Here is an 18,425-nt window from a genome sequence, read left to right as displayed (position 1 = left end):
CTACATGATGTGACTATCATTATTAATCAGGAATACTTTTTTCCCTATCTTTGCAGTGTCGTATAGGTGTCCTGCCCCTGGGTACAGGCAATGACCTTGCTAGAGTGCTAGGCTGGGGGACAGCCTGCGATGACGACACTAATCTACAGGTCATACTGGAGAAGTTGGAGATAGCTAGCACAAAAATGCTGGACAGGTAAGACTATCACATTATCAAGTGCCTTGTTTGCTGATTTGCAAAGATAATGAAATGCTGATGATGATGCTCCTGCTGATGTTAACTATGATAATGGTGATGATGATGATTGTAACAATGAAAGTAATGATAATCATAAGAAGATATTTCAAATTCTGTGAAAGGAACAGGTATTCTGTTCACCTTAGTTACATCTAAGTGAATAGAACAGCTATAACTTTCACCTCCTAGAATAGTTTTACCATCTCATTCATAATCATTAAGTAGTGGTACATCTCAAGATGGAGCATTTGGAAACAGGAGTTCCCCATGGCACACCTACAGGAGGAAAAAATTCTACTATCTCACTCATAATCATTAAATAGTCGTACTATTTCCCTCCCTAGATTGAGTATATGGACACAGGAGGTCCCCATGACACACCTACAGGAGGAAATAGTTTACTATCGCTCAAAATCATTAAATATTTATACTATTTCCCTCCCTAGATGGAGCATATGGACACAGGAGATGCCCATGGCACACGCCGAGGAGGTGACACCAGGGGAACCAGTGGAGGGGGACAACAAGATGGGCGAGGTCGGTCTGGACGCTGAGAGCCATCGAGAGAAGGAGATGATCTCCAGCTATGAGGACTCTGTGGCAACGCATCTTGCAAAGATACTCCACTCGGACGAAAACACAGAAGTCATCTCCTCAGCAAAGTAGGTTTTCTTAGAAAAAAAATAAAGTATTTAAACATTTAGAGGAAAATCCATACTTCAAAGCAAGTTTCTCTGAAGGAAAGCAGTAATTATGGATGGACGTTTGATGAAATCTGATAAGAAAGTTATCAAGTTGCGAGTTTTTAAAGTTGTAATCAATCAAACACAATTGACAGCTCTGTGACATGCAAGTTCCTTTCAAGCAACTCTCTTATTCGCTCTGTGCCAAAAAAAAAAATGAATTTCTTTGTCCAGGGTGCATGAAGACTGATAACTATCCCTTCTCAATTGTTCTTCTTCACAGGGTGCTATGTGAAACAGTGAAAGACTTTGTGGAGAAGATAGGACATGCTTACGAGGAAGGTGGATCCCATTCCAAAGACGCACAGATCATGAAAGAGAAGGTGAGTTATCGCTCTTTTCATAAAACAGTTCGAGGACACATGCTCCAGTGACCAATGCTCTGTTGTCAATATCCTACACTAACCAAATACTATCCCCTTTCACGCCAATCATGCAGTTTGGCTCAATGTCTTTTGATAATTGTGTATTTAACTCATTTGTGGAGTGATATATAAAAACATGTTTTTTGTTATTAGTAAGCTCCAAATGACCTATGGTTTTAAGTCCTTTGAATGAAATATGCTGAATTGAGGATCAGGTGAAGAAAAAACAATCAATCTATCTACATACACTATATATCCCATAGCTCAGAGGCCATTGGGGCAACAATGTGATTGATAATAAAGACACAAGTTCTCTATAAATGCTAAAGCAGGCTTAAGTATATTCACATGTACTTCAGCAGAGTCTCATGGTTAGTTGAATGCATCTCATGTCTTTCAATAATAATAATAATAATATTGGATATTTATATAGCACTCGTATCTACCATGCATGGTGCTCAGGGTGCTCCAACTATTACCCCGGCTCTGCTAGGCAGCCGATTTCAGTGCTCACAGCATTCAAGGAATTCCTTCCTACCGTTACCCATTTAACACATATCTTTTTTTTATCACCTGGGTGGAGAGTGGCAAATGTAGATTAATATCTATATTTTACTATTTGACTCACAGTGCAATCTCCTGAACGAGAAGCTGAACCTACTGCTGCAAACCCTCAAGGTGGAAGCTCAGGCAACGCCCATACCCCCTGGATCCATCCTCCCCATCATCACGGCCGCAGCTGCCGCCGCTGTTACCACCACCACCACCACCTCGGGCGGGGGCATGGGCACCCCTACCATCCTGCCCCGCTCCCCATCATTCCATGGCTCGGAGAAGCATCTGGAGGAATCCCAGGAGAAGGTAAATGTTGTGTGTATGATGGGTTTTGCGCCAACCTGAAAATCAGTATATCTGACGCTTTGCAGGAAAGTACCTGGATAAGTGTGCAGTTTTATCTCACGGTTAGTGAAAACGGAACTGAATTGCATCGACTGTAATTGAATTATGTGGAATATGACTGAATTGAACTAGAATTGAATTGAATTTATTTGAACAACTGAATGTAACTGAATGCAATTGAATTTGATTGAATTGAAGGACGTCTGTGAGAGCAAGGATGGGGTCGGAGACGGGGACATCCTGGAGCAGATGATGGGTCCCTCGACGTCGTCCAGGGTCTTCAAGCCTCGCGATGCACTCATGTCAAGAGCTAACAGCCTCAAGAAGGCTGTCAGACAGATCATTGAACAAACAGAAAAGGGTATGTCATCAACCAAGAACCAAATCTTTCTAATATCTCCTAGCTGTAGGTGTATTTTTCTTTGGACAAAATATTGAATGAAATTTTTAAAAAAAGTGAAATTGAATATAGTTTGTTTGTAACTGTTCTACATAGTCCAGTGTCATAATATTTGACAGTGATTGCAAGTTATTGATATCATTGAATTTGATTTGATGTAAGCAATTTCTCATAAAATGTGGCAGATGTTCTTTACAAGTTTGATGAATTTGGCCTCTGAGCATTAGTTCAAAATATTCCACGATGAACATTTGATAAGTTTTGAATTTTAGAGAATCAAATTTCAGTTTATGCCTTGACATCAAAGAACCGAATGCATGAGGCATTTCTCCATTTCAGTACTGCATGGCACTCCTTGCAACTACTCGCCTCACCTACCATCTCAGTATAGCTTCCCGAGTGAGCTGCTAAAGGGATTACTCCATCAAGTATCAAGAGGCCCATCGTATACTACACTGCCTGACTGCAGTCAGATTCAGGAAGACTTTGAAATAATAATAATAATAATAGCTTGATCTTATATAGCGCTTTTCAGGACCACAGGCCCTCTCAAAGCACTTTACAAATATACATTACCCCGATCATCAGATTCAGGCTTATCCGCACACAATGTATGCACATTCTCCACTCCCTGGGGAGCATTCCGAATGGCATCTGACTCTTTGAGTCCTTCCATTGAGGATAAACCCAGATTTTCTCTCTTGTCCCTTGCAGCGGTTGATGAACAAAACGCACAAACAGAAGAGCAAGAGGCCAAGACTATCAAAGCCATTGCAGCAACAGCAGCTGCAGCGATAACCAGTGCTACCACACAGGGTAAGGATGTAGGGCTTAAAGCACATCTGTACTAGTTTACAGGAGGGATTAGACCACCCTGCAAGGTCACTGACAGGTGGTTATCTCATCAAATCAGCTCTCAATTAACATAAGAAAAAGAGGATAATGGGGGACCAATGGTCAACGATTAGGCATTGTTTGCTATATAGAGGGCGCAAGTAGCATTAAGTATTGCAGTGGGGCTTTAACTCTTTATTTGCCATGGATAGAAACCTTGGATTGCCACATTGTTGGGAGTGCATCTTACTGTATGTGTGCTAAAGGTTGAAGGTGGCATTCACTTGTTTGTTCCATTGGACAACCACAGCTGGTGAAGGGTTAACTACAAATATCCTACCCCACATCAGTATGATTTATTCAAGGGTCAGGGTCAGAGTTGGGGTTGAGGTGAAAGTTAGGATTAGGGTCAGGATTAGTTTTAATTGGGGTCAGGGTCAGAATTAGGGTTAGGGTCAAGGTCAGGGGTTACTTGGCAATTTTTATGAAGAATATTGTCTTTGCTTTCACAACACCAATCTAGAGGGGTACGTCTGAAAGATGAGTCCCTGGACTATTAACCAATGCCTTTTGGCAATACATCAACCTGTTGCTTCTTTCCACCAAGGGTAAAGTAAACTGGTAAATGTAACCAATAGGAAGAAATCGCTTGAGCACTTAAGCATGGTAGCTCTGTGAAAGCTGGCATATATGTTACTTTATATATTACCTGATGTCTTGTTGGTTCATTGCAGGGCCTATCAAGCCTAAGGTAACCATAGTAACGCCGTCCAGCGACCTGGAGATGTCCGACGACGACAACAACCAGTCTGCCAAAGTGCCTGACTCCTCTGGATCGACCAAAGAGGACCCACAGGGGGGTTCCAGATCACCCTTCTCCATCTATGTCTCATCCACCAAGGCTAAGATTGAGAAGAAGAAAGCGGGTAGGAATGACCTCAGAATCATCTCTGTTGAGGGGCCTTGGGGGGGGGGGGGTGTTTCACAAAGACTAAGATCGACTTTAAGTTGGACTTAACTATGGCAGGCCATTCATGCCACTGGTTGCTCTCGCTATTGGTCTCTCAACTATGATCTTTAGATAATATTTTTTGTCTTCAATGATGAATTATCAAAATATGTAGATTTGTGACCCCGATTTATACATCCCTTGAGAAACCAATGCCAGGAATGGTCAGAGGAACTAGTGGCATGTATGGCCTGCCATAGTTAGGTCCATCTTAAAGTCGATCTTAGTCTTTGTGAAACACCCTCCTGGGATGGTACAGTCAAGCCCGTCTATTGAGGCCACAAAAGGGAAACAGAAAAAGTGGCCACTGTAGGTGGCCTTTCTAGACAGTTTCTGCAAAATTCATTTCTCTCTCTCTGGGGAGAAAAGATGCATGGCCACTATAGACAGGTTTGAGTGTATTTTGAAAACCCTTTGTTTATCTTAGTTAAAAATATGCAAATGTCATAGCAAATCTCTATTGGACTTTTTTTAATGTTTGCACATAGCTGGAGGCGTACACTTATAGTTCTAACAGAAGACATCTGCGTGAGCATCAGTCATAATCATGCGTGCGTAATTCTGCACTGGTTCAACTCGTTATGACCATTAACCTACTTTTCACTAGCATAAAGAAGAAGCAGTTTTCAGAATATGCCCAGTGGCATTTTATTTCTACAGTCAGATTGAAAAATAAGTTTGTAGTCTTCAACCTCATTCACTCTAAATGCAATTAACCCCTCAAAAATTCTCCAGCTGCAAAATAGAAACTCTTCTGCCGTTGAATGACGTCAAGTAAGAATGAAGAAGGAGTAGGCACATTCAACAAAGGCCCTTGAGGGTACTTACTGACCTATGTGTCATACATGTATTAAAGAATGATGGAAATGTGAAATAATAATAGTCTCAATGCAAATGCCCATACTATGTACACGTAAGTATCTATATCTGTTTCTGAAAAAGTAAAAGCTGAATTTTCAGTCGAACTCAGTAGCAGGACATTTAGCAGTTGTGGGCTGGATCTACTGCCTAGAACAAGGAAGAGGCCATGATGCAATACTTAGAATTAATCTTATTGCTGATGTTTTTTAATAGAATATTTTAGCATGAATGGGGACTTTTATTCCTTCTGTAATCATCCTTATCCTTTCTTGTTCTCTTTTTCAAAAAACAATTTCTTTACATATAGGGATAATTTTATTCACCAAACTCCATCTTTCTATCCCTCTGTAACCGACAATATTTCTCCCTCCCTCCTCCTCTTCTCTTTCTCTCATTTACTGACAAAATTCTTTCTGAATTGGCATTCCCTTTGTTAACCCAACTATCTCCAGAGCGCATTGGCTTGAAATCGCCACGGTCTCCATTCAGGATGCGTCGCATCAGCCACGGCAGCACTCTCTCCTCCCATCATGGTTTCGGGCCTGTCGGTGTTTCTCAGAAGTTTGGCAGCATGGAAAACATTTCCATTTTGCCAGGCAAGTGATGTTTCTCTGTCTACTTTCCGGCCCCGTGGTGGCTGGCCGGCCTGTTCTTTTCGTTTGTCTCTTGGTCATTTGTCAGTTCGTCTGTTTGTCTCTCTGTTTTGTTGTTTGCATGATGCATGGAATATACAACACATGCTCCGGTGACAACTGCCCAGAGAGGGGTTTCCATCTTCAGCCCTGAACCCACACTGTACGGAACCACAACCAACATCCTTCTCTTAAACCACATACGTACCCAAGACCTAACCCTGTATGGGTGACGATATAAAACACCAGGGGTGGATGTCACCAGAGCAAATGTCGGAAGATCATTGCATGTGCCTGATAGTCATTCTTTTGCATGCTGAACATGTTGCTTGTATTCTTCCGTTGTTTCATGATTCTCATGGCTTCTTGCACATCCATCAGCCTGGACTGGCATGTGGCCTTTGGCCTTGTTGATCCGTTGCGCCCATCTGTCATACCTGCCTTGAGACCTTACTCATTCAACATCAACCATTTTCTTCTGTTTGTTGCATGTTGTGATGCACTTGATGTACAGTTTTCTGATCGATAGTTTGTCAAGCAATTGACAGTCGGCTTTCCGGTCTTTACATCATCAAACTCTCAACTTTCTTTCGGAAACGTATCCATCACATAAACTAGAACTGCTTCTAACAATAATATTCCTTTTTTTTTTCTCGCTTAGTAACACGTTAAAGTTCTTTGCAGAATCTTGGCATGTGGTATCATGCATTGTGCAGTGTTACATGTTTGATTATTGACTGTGTTCCTTCTGTATTCCCTTCCATTTCCTTGAATATTGTCCTCCAAATCTGTAAATTACTGTTGTTTTTTAACGCATGTCTTTGATATTTGTTTCCAGAAGTACTAACCCATTTTTGTAATTCCTTACTTGCATGCATTCCACTATGCACCATTAATCAACATCACAAACATAAAATTTGTTTAGTTTGTGAAAGGATCATGTACATAGAGCTTTAGAACTTAATATTGCCTGTAAGAATAGATTGTTATTAGGAATAGAATGATTTTGATTTCTTCTTACAAAGCTACATAAACTTGAAGTAGGAGTAGTGTAGTGTTGCTGGTAGTAGTAGTAGTAGTAGTAGTAGTAGTAGTAGTAGTAGTAGAAGTAGTATCAGTAGAAGTAGTAGTAGAAGTAGTAGTAGTAAAAGTAGAAGTAGAGATAGAAGGAGGAGAAGTCATAGAAGTAGCAGTAATAGTGGTAGTACTATCAGTCATATTGGCACTAACACTGGAAATTTATGTAGTAGTACTTTGTATTGTACATCTGTATTTTTGGATTTTGTCAAACTAACACACATTTACGAATCATCCTACTATAGAACATTTATTGAGAGAGTAAGATATATACATGGTACTGTTTAGTAGATTCATTTGATGACATTAGTTTGCAGAATATTTTTCTTGATAGAATATGACATTCAACATCTTAAATTTTAAAAAGTACAGTTTTATAAACAAAATGTTCCCAAAACAAGCTTATGAATGCATGAAAATCTTGCTTTTCTGCAATCCTAAAATATACATTTTTGAATTGAAAAGTTCTGTTCAGTTTTTACAAAAAAAATTGAATTACACACATGTAGGACGGAAAATCTGGATTGGCATGCACTATAATAGACAGATTTAGGGGCCATTTTACTTGCTCCAAAGGCGATTTGCCTTATTTCCCATGAATGCTTATCACCTTTGCTGTTAACAAATTCTCAATCATCAGTTAAGTGCTTTTTAATTCTAATACTAACATAGGATATGGATTAATGAATGGATTACGTTCATCCTTTAGAGGTTATGTAATCTCCTTTAGACTTTCAGAATCGTGATAGTATAATGATCTATATATATTTTGTGTCCTATGTCTTACAGGTTTAGATACTTTATTAGGACCCAGTTTAGGGCGCACAAACCCCATGCTTAGCAAGAGTAAGTAGCATCATGCGATTGTTTCTCCCCCTCAATTATTCATTTTGAATTGTTATTATTTTTGATGTTTTTTATTATTATTATTATTATACATGTGTCGAAAAGCGCCGTTATCTATATTTGGTGGAGTTGTGATGGGTGTAATGTTGGTTTGATATTTCAGTGTATATATACATTGATGTTTACAATTTAAAAAGTACATGTTCGTGTACTCCAAAGTCTAACAAGTTAAAGAGGTTAAAACTCACAACTGCCAAACTCGTTGGCCCGAATTCACAAAGGAGGTTTGTCGACAAACCTTGGTTTTCGTACGTCATATGACGCGTTTTTACGCGTTTTTTACAAACCTGGTTTGTAAAGAACAAAAGGAGGTTTGTCGACAAACCTCCTTTGTGAATTCGGGCCTTTGCATACAAGCCCCAAAGAGTTTTTGTTTGTCATTGGAGAGCAATTGAAAGATATGCAAGTGTAATGATTAGGGGGAAATCGGTATCTATTCAGTTTGTATTGTGGTCTTGTGGATAAGTCACTGGACTGTGGATCACAAAGTTTTGGGTTCAAATCCCTGCCACAGCACCAACGTCTTTTGGCAAGGGCTTACACTTCATTTGCCACACTCAACCCAAGTGTATAAAATGGGTACTGGGTAGGACTATTCCATTAAGTGCACTGTACGCTGATCTTGTTTACCAGAGCCAAAAGAAACAAAGGGTTGTAACTTCCACAGCTCTTTGGAAGCACACAGGGATGTCATATTATAATGTGACATGTTTCTTTACAAGAGTAAATAAGAAAGATAACCAACAGTCCTTTTCAGGACTACAAACTCTCAAGAAAGATTACCGAGAGTCCTTTTTAGGACTCTCTCTCACATGATGCACCCGCAAGCTTACTGTATAAGAGTAAATATGTGATATTAATATATTTCATTGTTGTTGTCATTGTTATTATTTTCGGTGTGATCAGTATCATCATTGAAACGATTTCCTTGTTTGCACCTGAAGGTATAGGAACGCTAGCTGGAGGAATGGGCGGTGCGGGCATCATCAGTAAGGTACTGCTGGCTAACGCCGATGCTCTGTGTGCTGCAGCGTCTCCACTTATGGATCAAGATACGGAGAAAGTGTGAGTGTGCAAAAAGGATAATCTTTATTACTTAGAGTGATGCACTGTACAAAATACAGTATGGAATATGGAAAGGACCAAAAGAAAATGCTTGTGAGGAAAAATCTGATCCTAGTTGTGTTGTATAGTGCGTTATTGGCAAAAGTGATGATTAAATCATTTATAATCAATTTGTATTATTTCATGAGGATTTCATGTGTTTAGGTAACTCTGTCTATCTTGATCTTGATTTTCATTGAAAGTCAAATCCTAGTTGTGTTGTAAAGTGATAATTAAATCATTATCTTTTTTTTGTTTCTTATTGGCTTCATATTTTATAGAGAGGGCTTTTCAGAATCCTGTGTGATGAACAACTACTTTGGAATCGGACTGGATGCCAAGATCACCCTAGACTTTCACAACAAGAGGGAAGAACACCCAGAAAAATGCAGGTACGTTCCCCTTGAGAGTGCCAAATAAGGCCCGGGTTACACCAAAATAACTGAGTTGGACCTTATCTATAACCTGGATATTTGCTAGCTTTGGCCCTGGTAACATCAAAATAATCTAGTGGAGACCTACTCGTCATCTAAGACCTACCAAACACCTACATTTTTTGAGACAGGTTTTAAAAAATAGCTTTACTGTAGCTTTCATGAATGTTAGATCCCTGTTACTTCAACTTGCCTGCAGCTTTTTATCCCAACACTTGAAAAGGATGATATGTGTTTAAAAGTGAAGTCCACCCTGATACTAAGCTGGTTTTTTAAAGGAGAATAAATGAGGGAATTGTGGATTGTGAAAGTTTCAGTGAATTCCGATTGAAAATAACAGAGGTATGCATTTTTTAAAGTCGCGATCGATCAAACATGAATTGGCAACTCTGTGTGACGTATCTCAAGAGGTCTCCTCCTATTTGCTGTGTAGTTAAATATCATGAATCCCTCTCGACTTAAATGGGTACCTAGCAGTGCTGGTGTTAGAATCCAAGGCAGGGCCCTCCAGAAGAAGATCAAGACAGATAAGTCTGCGTTATTATTATTACAATGTTCCTTTTGAAGACAAGACTGTCCTTTGTCTGAATCCTTGCATAACGGTATGGGGTTTTTCGATCCCCTCCAGAAGTCGCACCAAGAATATCATGTGGTATGGAATGTTGGGGACCAAGGAGCTTGTCCACCGGACGTACCGCAACCTGGAGCAGAAGGTTCAGCTGGAGTGCGACGGACAGAGGATACCCCTCCCCAGTCTGCAGGGTATCGTGGTCCTCAATATCCCCAGCTATATGGGCGGGGCCAACTTCTGGGGGACCAACAAGGAAGATGAGGTAAGGAGGTTGTGGAGGTGGAGGTGGTGGTGGTGGTGGTGGTGGTGGTGGTGTTGATGTTGAGGGTAATGGAACCACTGATTGTGTTGGTGGTAGTGGTGGTGATGGAGCCAGTGATGATGTGGAGAAGGAGATGGAGGAGGATGGTGATGATGATGATTATTGTTATGACAATGATGATGGTGATGATGCTGATGATGATTCTGCTGCTGCTACAAATGATAGTAATGATTAGGATGATGAAGGTGATGATGTGTCGTAAACCAAACATCCAACTCCTTTACACCCACAGACCTTCACAGCGCCCTCTTTTGATGATAAGATTCTTGAAGTCGTAGCAGTCTTTGGTGGGATGCAGATGGCAGTGTCAAAATTGATTACCTTGCAACATCATAGGATAGCCCAGGTTAGTACCTACACCTGTAAATGTAGCAACTATATAAATATTAAACTGAACTTCTTCTTGCTGGTATTTTCAAAATAAACCTACAGAATTAAGCCTCCAGTTTTTAGAACTGTGGGTTTTATTTTGTTGTCCCAGGTTCAAACCAGTAATTGGAGGATTGTACCCCATTCATTGAAATGTCATTCCTAACATTTTCTACATGTATAGTGTCACATGGGTAACATTCCCATTTTGATTACTTTATATCTTTCTATGTTCTATTGTCAAAATCAATCTTTTTTAAATATTTTGTTTTTTAACAGTGTCACATGGTAAAAAGTTACCATTTTGATTTGTTTCCCCTGCAGTTTCCTTTGCTCAAACGTTCCTTTTTATTTTTGTTTTATTTTGCAGTGTCGAGTGGTCAAAATCACCATCTTAGGTGAAGAGGGAGTCCCTGTACAGGTGGACGGAGAGGCGTGGGTTCAGCCCCCAGGACTGGTCAAGATTCTGCACAAGAACAGAGCTCAGATGCTAGTTAGAGATAAGGTATGAGATAGAGAGAAAGTGATGGGGAGAGAGAGAGAGAGAGGCAAACCAGTATTATCTAGACACGGAGGGTTAGAAAGAGAGGGTAGATGAGGAGGCGTGAGTTGAGCCTCCAGGACAGGTTAAGATCCTGCACGAGAACAGAGCTCGGATGCTAGTCAGGGATAAGGTATGAGACAGAGAGAAAACAGATGAAAGAGAGGGAGAGAGGTACAGGTGAACGAGTATGAGGGTTAGAAAGAGAAGGTGGAGGAATAAATGATGGCCATCAGAAAGCATTGTGATTCTACGCAAGAACTTAGTTCAGATACTAGTCAGAGATAAGGTATGAGATAGAGACAGGTGAAAGAGAGAGAAATTAGGGGGGATGGAGAGATATGGTAGCAGTAGGGTAGAAAGAGTGAAAGTGAGTTAGGGTTTTTGGGTGCCATACAGTACAGTTTCCATGACTGAGTGATATATTCTTTACAAGAGTAGGGCTCAAATACTGATTAGAGCCAAGGTACAAGATATAGAAAAGAGAGAGAGAAGGATGGAGAGAGGGATGAAAGAGTATGTGCTGAAGATAAAGGGGTAGAAAGAGTGAGGATGAGGGGTCATCAGAATAAATAAGTATGGCGACCAGGGCTCGTTAACATTCTTACAACATAAAGCTGAAATGATGGTCACATATTAGAGAGGGAGAGAGATGAAAGAATGAACTGGAGGCAGGGAGGTAAAGAGAGTAGTAGGGGTCTCTATGTAGACTTAGAACTGTCTCAAGCTGTGTCTTCTTCTTCTTCTTCTTCTTTACGTGCCATTTCCTGAGACATTGGCGATCAAGGAATGCCACAACTCTCTCTCCCATATTCTATGAAGTAATTCATTCTCCCCGAGATCAATTCCACTTTCAGAAATACCACTCCTTAAGCTACTCATCCACAGAATCCTCCTTCTACCCTCTATTCTTCCAGTCAGTGCAAGATTTTCCAAGCTCTATGCACATCCTTATGGCAACTTTTATCATTCCCTGACAGCATTTTGAGAGTACCCTCAAGTCATGGACGGAGAGGAGAAAGATAGAACGCCCTCTGCAGCCCCTCATCAACGAGGAGATTGAAGTCGTGAGGCATTTCTGCGGTACAACGTCCCAGCTTATTGACACGTAAGTCAGTGCTCTGAGGTGGGATATACCCAAGCAGTGGAAGGGATATACTTGTGTGGTTGGGTTTTCTGCACTTGTACCTTCAATTGTGCATAAATTGACCATTTGAAATATAAAAATATTGATAGCTTCTAGCCAAATTGCAGTATTTTTTTTCTTCCTTTGTTGCTTTGATTGTGATATCCAGATTGAGTTGGATAGTACTTTTGAATTTGAAGGACAACTCTCCTTCAGCTGTGCAGCTTGGAGTAAAAACAGTTTCTGAAATTTTGTGACACCAGATTCCCATTTATTCTTTGGTCAAATTTATGGGCCTCCCAATAGTTCCCTCTATATAGATTGCGGCAGTCCACGCTCTCGTTGTATAAATCTAAAAGTCCCTATTTGAGCACGCACAAATGTCACAGCTTCATACATCTCTATTAGCTATGGTTATCGGTTTACTTCCTACAATGTTATTCATGCATTCTTTCCCTCATCTTATTTCCATGGTTACAGAATCAAGATTGCCGCCCAGCACAGCAGCCCCATACAGTCCGAGCTCCTGCACAAGGCCATGGCGACCGCTGCCTGCCAGGAGCGTCTCTTTAGCACCGAACGATCGACGGAGGGGATGAGCAGAAAGGTCCTTAACGAGGTTGTGGTCAGCGCAAGGAATCTGTACAGTGAGAGCAGTCTGTTCATGGCTAGAAAGGCGTATGCGCTGGTAAGTAGGATGATCAATGATTGTCTTATCTGACCGCTAAGAAAGCAGATATATACTTGTAATTAAACAACAAGGGGATCAATGGCTTTAAGTCCTCTCGGAGGGACTTGGTAATAAGGATTAATACCTTACCAAAGGGCACGTGTGCATTGACTTGGCACCCTGGACCTCCCGATTACGGGACCACTGCTCTACCCCTGAGCCATCGTGCCTCCTCGAGTCACTAAATCAGTGAAACAGTGGCCGGAATTAAAAAAAGAGATTTGTTTTAGTCCCATGACCCCAAATTTTGTAGATGTAAGTATAGAGGGGTCCCTTTGAGTGCATTTTCGAATAACCATTCCCAAGGTGAATAGCTTAGTTTTCCCTTTGACAGAATACTTCCACCTGTATATCATGGGTTGCATTGTTAGGATATAAATGAATATTGATCCTTCACTTCCAAGAGCATATACATGCAAGTGATATTCTGTTTAGATGGACGTCACATTTTGGTACAAATGCCCATTTTTTGGTCATGTGCAGACTGCAACTATGACTTAAATATTTCACACATAGATAAAAGAAATCTGTAGTAGAAATTAAGCATCTAACACAAATAAAACAACAAAATTCAATTTATCACAATTGTTATCTATTTTCTTCCTGACAGCGATTGCCAGAGAACATCCTAGAAGCACTCAACCATGACATCAACGCCGTGGACAACGAGCTGCGCAAGGTGTCGACCATAGAGGGAGCTGTCTGCTATGTGGAGGAGGAGGGGCACCATCACCACTCCCATATACCGGTGGATGTGTACAGGAAGCACACCAAGGGGAAATTCAAGATACCCATGGTGTCGAGGTTTAAGAAGCCGACGAAGAAGGACTTCAAGTCGTCAGGTGTGACTGGAGGTGAGATAAGGAGAAATAGAAGGGGGGGAGGGGAGGGGTTAATGGAGGTGGTTTTATGACACATCGTTTTTTTTTGGAGGTAGAAGGTGTTACTCGTATCATTTTACACCTAGTTAAAGGTAAAGACCAGTTATGGTCATGCGATTGCATTGTAAAAGAAACGTTGTGGAATCGATCAGAAAAGGTTGATCATCTAGCATCTGGCATCTGCAAGGTTCTGGAATCATCAAAATGATAAGAAATTTGGCCCATTCTTCATAAAGTTACAAGCACTATACACAGAAAGATGTATATGGGACTACCCTATATCTCTCACAGACCATGAGAGAAACAAATTTACCAAATATATGAATTAGTAGGCGGTTTCCCGGCAAATTTTTTATCATCATGTATTAGTCAAAACATATTCTTTCACATGATTGGTAATAAGAGCTTCCATTTCATTTTTTGAAATTGGGGCGTTTCCAATACTGGTCTTTACCTTTAACATCTTTCTGGCTCCAAACAGACACGCTCCTGCAACTATTGCTCCACCGTCAAGACAATTTCCCATAATAACCAAATTCCTATCTTCAACCCGGGAATGAACACTTTACCCAAGCTCCAGTCCTAAAAGTAAACCCACACACCCTTTATTTTTGAAGAAAAAAAGCCATGAGCAATTGTCACCAAAGCAAATGTCGACTAAAATCGATGCAACATTTATCAGCCTCAGGTACCATTTGTCTGGCGCATGTGTGATAGAACCTTTCCAATGAATATTTGTTCTTATGTCAAGGGATTTTTTCATGAATTTGTTTAATTGTTGGGTTGCGACTTGAACCACATGTGAAAATTAACTTGCAATTCAATTGCAAACATGTATTGTAACTTTGTAAGTAGCCCATGTTAATTATTGTGAAAATATGAAGTCGTGAAAATATCTGTGCACCTGTCATCTGCGTAAAAATATGTATGTGAAGATTTGCTTGTATGGTATTTTCAGTGTTTCTTCTCCTCTTCATTGATCAATCATCAGGTCTGAGCGTTGTGAAGCTATGGACCGTCGAGGAGGTAGGGGCGTGGCTAGAGGCTCTGTTGATGGGTGAATACAAGGACCAGTTCATCAGGAATGATATTCGAGGGTCGGAGCTTCTCAGTCTCGAGCGAAGGGATCTCAAGGTAGGACACTTTTTTCTTTTCTTTTCTTCTTTCATCTTTTTTTTGTGCACCTTTTTCAAAGTCTCTCTCATTTTCCTTGTTTTATTTTTTACCATGTTTTAGTTATTTTTTCTCAGTTTAGATTCCTCTCCCTTTCCTCCTTTTTCCTCTCTTCATCTTCTTCTGTTTTGTCCTCGTAATCTCATTATCTACTTTAATAAGATGGTACATAATTATAAAGAAAAAGATTTTTCTTGTTTCATCTTTCTCTCCAGTTCTACCATCTCACACTTTTCTTCAACTAATTCACCCAATTTTCTTTTTTTTCTTCTCAATTTCCTTAGGATATTGGTGTGACCAAGGTAGGCCACATCAAGCGCATTCAACAAGCCATCAAAGACCTCGACAAAAGGGAGGTGATAGAGCCTACAGTGCTGGAGGCGGGACCTTCAGGCAGTGTTGCTCTCTGATTGGTCAGATGGACACAAGTGATTGGACTGATCCATTTTCCACTGAAGGGGTGCATGGTTGAGATAATTTATTAAGTGTACAGGGAGGTATGGAGGTTGTAAATGTTGGTTAGAGGATGATTATACATGTAGGTGCAGAAAAGAGAAAGAAAAGAGGTTTCTTGCTAAGAAAATACCTTCATTTTGGAAAAATCATCTCTGTATTTTGTAGCAATACGACACATAAATCCAATGTAAACTGTTTAGACTGGGAAATATATTTGAGTCTTGCAAAAGAGATGTAAATTTGGTAGGTTGTGGATAGAAAACAGAAAATGAGATGTTTTGACTTATTTATAGAAATGATGGTTGAATAAAAAGGTAATGGTTTAAATTCAGAACATACAGCACAGAAATAAAGGTGAGCTTTTTGGTGATTATTCGACAAGAACATTTCCTTAAGGATGGGAACAGAAATATGGACAGGTGGTCTTTCTATTCAGGTGACGACCACTTGAGCAGGTCCGATTTGACCTTATGCATCCTCATGCTGATACTCAGAGAGTTCATTCATTTTTCGATACAGGTATCACTGAAAAATACAAAAGTGAAATCAATAATAATAATAATCATGTATTGAGATACACAATACTTGTGCAACTATGCAAAATGAGATCTCAATAAGTGGGGCGTTTATAAGACGCATTCAGATTTTATACCAGTGTCATTTGGACATGATGTATACAGATTTTTATCAATGTCATGTAGAACATGAGGTACACCTGATATTGCAACAGCAGGTGTATGCAAACAGTATTCTGTCACAGACAAGCTCATTCATACAGGTTTTGTCTGTTGAGATTCAGGAGGAAGCTAAATGCATGTAATGTATGTGGGATAAGGCCCTTCTGGATCTCGACAGAAAAAATAAAAATAAAAACAAATTATGACAACTCCGCAAAGAATATGAAATAGGGCATCATTTGAAAGCTTTTCAAATGAAGTATTTCAATCTTGTACAAGACTTGTTGCACAAAGTTTGTTTTTAAATATGTACAGGATTAATGAAGGAAAAAAAAAAATTAGAAAACAAGACAAAGTGGTTGATGAAAGATTGTTATGTTAAATAAGAGCAGTATTGTACAGGAGTTCGTGCACAAGATTCATTTTCACCATGTACAGAAATTGTTGAGAGAAAAGAGTAGGAAAAGATAAGGAATGCACCGCCATGTTGTATAGATAAAGCAAGTACCGAATTAGAGGAGCAGGAAAAACAGTTAAGAGGCTTGAACTCTAGTTTGGGAGTAAAAGTGAAGTTACTTTCCAGTCATAGAAATAACTTGAGCTTCAACCATGTGATCTAAGATGTACATTTTTGGAAAGAATTGCCATTTCAATTTTTATTTCAATTTTGAATAGCATTGAAGATTAAGGGGACAAAATTGGGGCTGGACCCCGTTTAATTATGAAAGTATTAGCTTTTCTAGCAAGCTTTTTATGCCAATTTTGTACATAAAAAAATATTGGATATGTTCCCAAGAGCCTGTTTTCCTTCAATTTTCTATCAGTATATATTTATAGACTTGAGAATTATAGGACATTGCATTGAGCACAAACATCCATACGTGTACATGTATTTATCTATTCCATTTTCCACTCTTTAGGTTTTCTCTTATATCTATAATAGTGTTTTTAATCAAAACGTTTTCCCCTGTGTAGTGCAGTCCTTTGGGGTTTTTTTTAAATTATGTATTTATACCTTCCACTGTTAAATCATTCAAAAATTAAACAAAAATTGTTGTAATGCATTTCTTTGATTTCTTAAAATAGACAAAACGTTTATGTATACATTTTTGTTAAAAACATTTCTGTTTGTCTGCAACTTTCATTTGATAGCATTTTAATTCTACATTGCCCTTTTATTTTCATCTCAATTTTTTTTGGGGGGTCTAACATTCTTCAAGCTCCTTTTCCCCCATTTTTGTACTTCATCTAGTAAGTGTATTTGTTGTCTTTTCTTAGAAAATTGTTCAAATCCTTTAATGCTACACTTAAAAGAAGTAAGTCATCATCATTATTTTTTATCTCTGCATATAGTCTGCATTTTGATGCTGCCTTATGTGTTTTCCAAATGTTCTTTTTGCTACATTTTTGTTATTTTCCACAGCAATACAGTCAGAAATGGATTTTGATTGAACAAGCTCTAGGCATGAACATTCCAGTTTAGGTTTATTCATAACAAGCTATTTAACAATATTCCATTTTTGTAGTGTTTAACCAAATTTATACTTAAGTGCCTTGATACAAATTATTTCATTCACCTGTTACAAACTATTGTATTATAATAGTCAGATTGCATATATTGCATGTTGCTAGGTAGGACAAGCAATAATATTTGCCCTACCTAGCAACAACTAATGTATATACTCCAAATTCTGACTATTGAGATAAATTTATTGGTGAATGAAATAGTTTTTATCAAGGCGCTTCATAAAAATATTTGCACGAATCTGGTTACATTGCGAAAATGGCCTATTGCATAACTTTCAAAATTGTTGGGAGTTGACTTATCATTTCCTTAGCATAAGTTTATACATGTTAGAGTTCATGAACTTTCATATTGAGAAAGTCTCAGTTTTACATTGCCACCTCATTATACAGTGAAACCTGTCTATAAAGACCACCAATGGGAGACAAGAAAAGTGTTCTTTATAGGAGGTGATCTTTATGTACATGTTTCAATGAGAAACCATTTTCAAGGGAAACAAAAAAATGTGGTCTTTGTAGACAGGTGGTCACTAAAGCAGGTTTGACTGTACT

General features: G+C 39.3%; 1 protein-coding gene across 3 annotated transcripts in view; it reads left to right on the top strand.

Annotated features, from left to right (window-relative positions):
• LOC765159 (diacylglycerol kinase delta) overlaps positions 1 to 17,802 on the top strand; it is a 32,891-nt gene extending 15,089 nt beyond the window's left edge. Inside the window, exons 6-24 of one of the 3 annotated variants that reach the window (XM_030982133.1) lie at positions 57 to 196; positions 685 to 900; positions 1,205 to 1,304; positions 1,977 to 2,207; positions 2,445 to 2,607; positions 3,361 to 3,462; positions 4,215 to 4,406; positions 5,803 to 5,946; positions 7,849 to 7,905; positions 8,910 to 9,030; positions 9,351 to 9,461; positions 10,135 to 10,336; positions 10,629 to 10,742; positions 11,136 to 11,270; positions 12,287 to 12,414; positions 12,913 to 13,120; positions 13,773 to 14,016; positions 15,035 to 15,177; positions 15,501 to 17,802. In XM_030982133.1, the coding sequence (XP_030837993.1) occupies positions 57 to 196; positions 685 to 900; positions 1,205 to 1,304; positions 1,977 to 2,207; positions 2,445 to 2,607; positions 3,361 to 3,462; positions 4,215 to 4,406; positions 5,803 to 5,946; positions 7,849 to 7,905; positions 8,910 to 9,030; positions 9,351 to 9,461; positions 10,135 to 10,336; positions 10,629 to 10,742; positions 11,136 to 11,270; positions 12,287 to 12,414; positions 12,913 to 13,120; positions 13,773 to 14,016; positions 15,035 to 15,177; positions 15,501 to 15,626 (2,877 nt within the window). In that variant the 3' untranslated portion in view covers positions 15,627 to 17,802. Of the gene's footprint in view, positions 1 to 56; positions 197 to 684; positions 901 to 1,204; positions 1,305 to 1,976; positions 2,208 to 2,444; positions 2,608 to 3,360; positions 3,463 to 4,214; positions 4,407 to 5,802; positions 5,947 to 7,848; positions 7,906 to 8,909; positions 9,031 to 9,350; positions 9,462 to 10,131; positions 10,337 to 10,628; positions 10,743 to 11,135; positions 11,271 to 12,286; positions 12,415 to 12,912; positions 13,121 to 13,772; positions 14,017 to 15,034; positions 15,178 to 15,500 lie in introns of all 3 variants that reach the window. The other 2 variants (XM_030982132.1, XM_030982134.1) reach the window with 2 other exon arrangements.
• Positions 17,803 to 18,425: the final 623 nt, after the last annotated feature.

The sequence above is a fragment of the Strongylocentrotus purpuratus genome, unplaced genomic scaffold (genome assembly GCF_000002235.5).
Source record: "Strongylocentrotus purpuratus isolate Spur 01 unplaced genomic scaffold, Spur_5.0 spur5_scaffold_12, whole genome shotgun sequence".
Classification (NCBI taxonomy): Eukaryota; Metazoa; Echinodermata; class Echinoidea; order Camarodonta; family Strongylocentrotidae; genus Strongylocentrotus; species Strongylocentrotus purpuratus.
The sequence above is the reverse complement of the archived record's forward strand: the minus strand, read 5'-3'. Positions and strand labels throughout refer to the sequence as shown.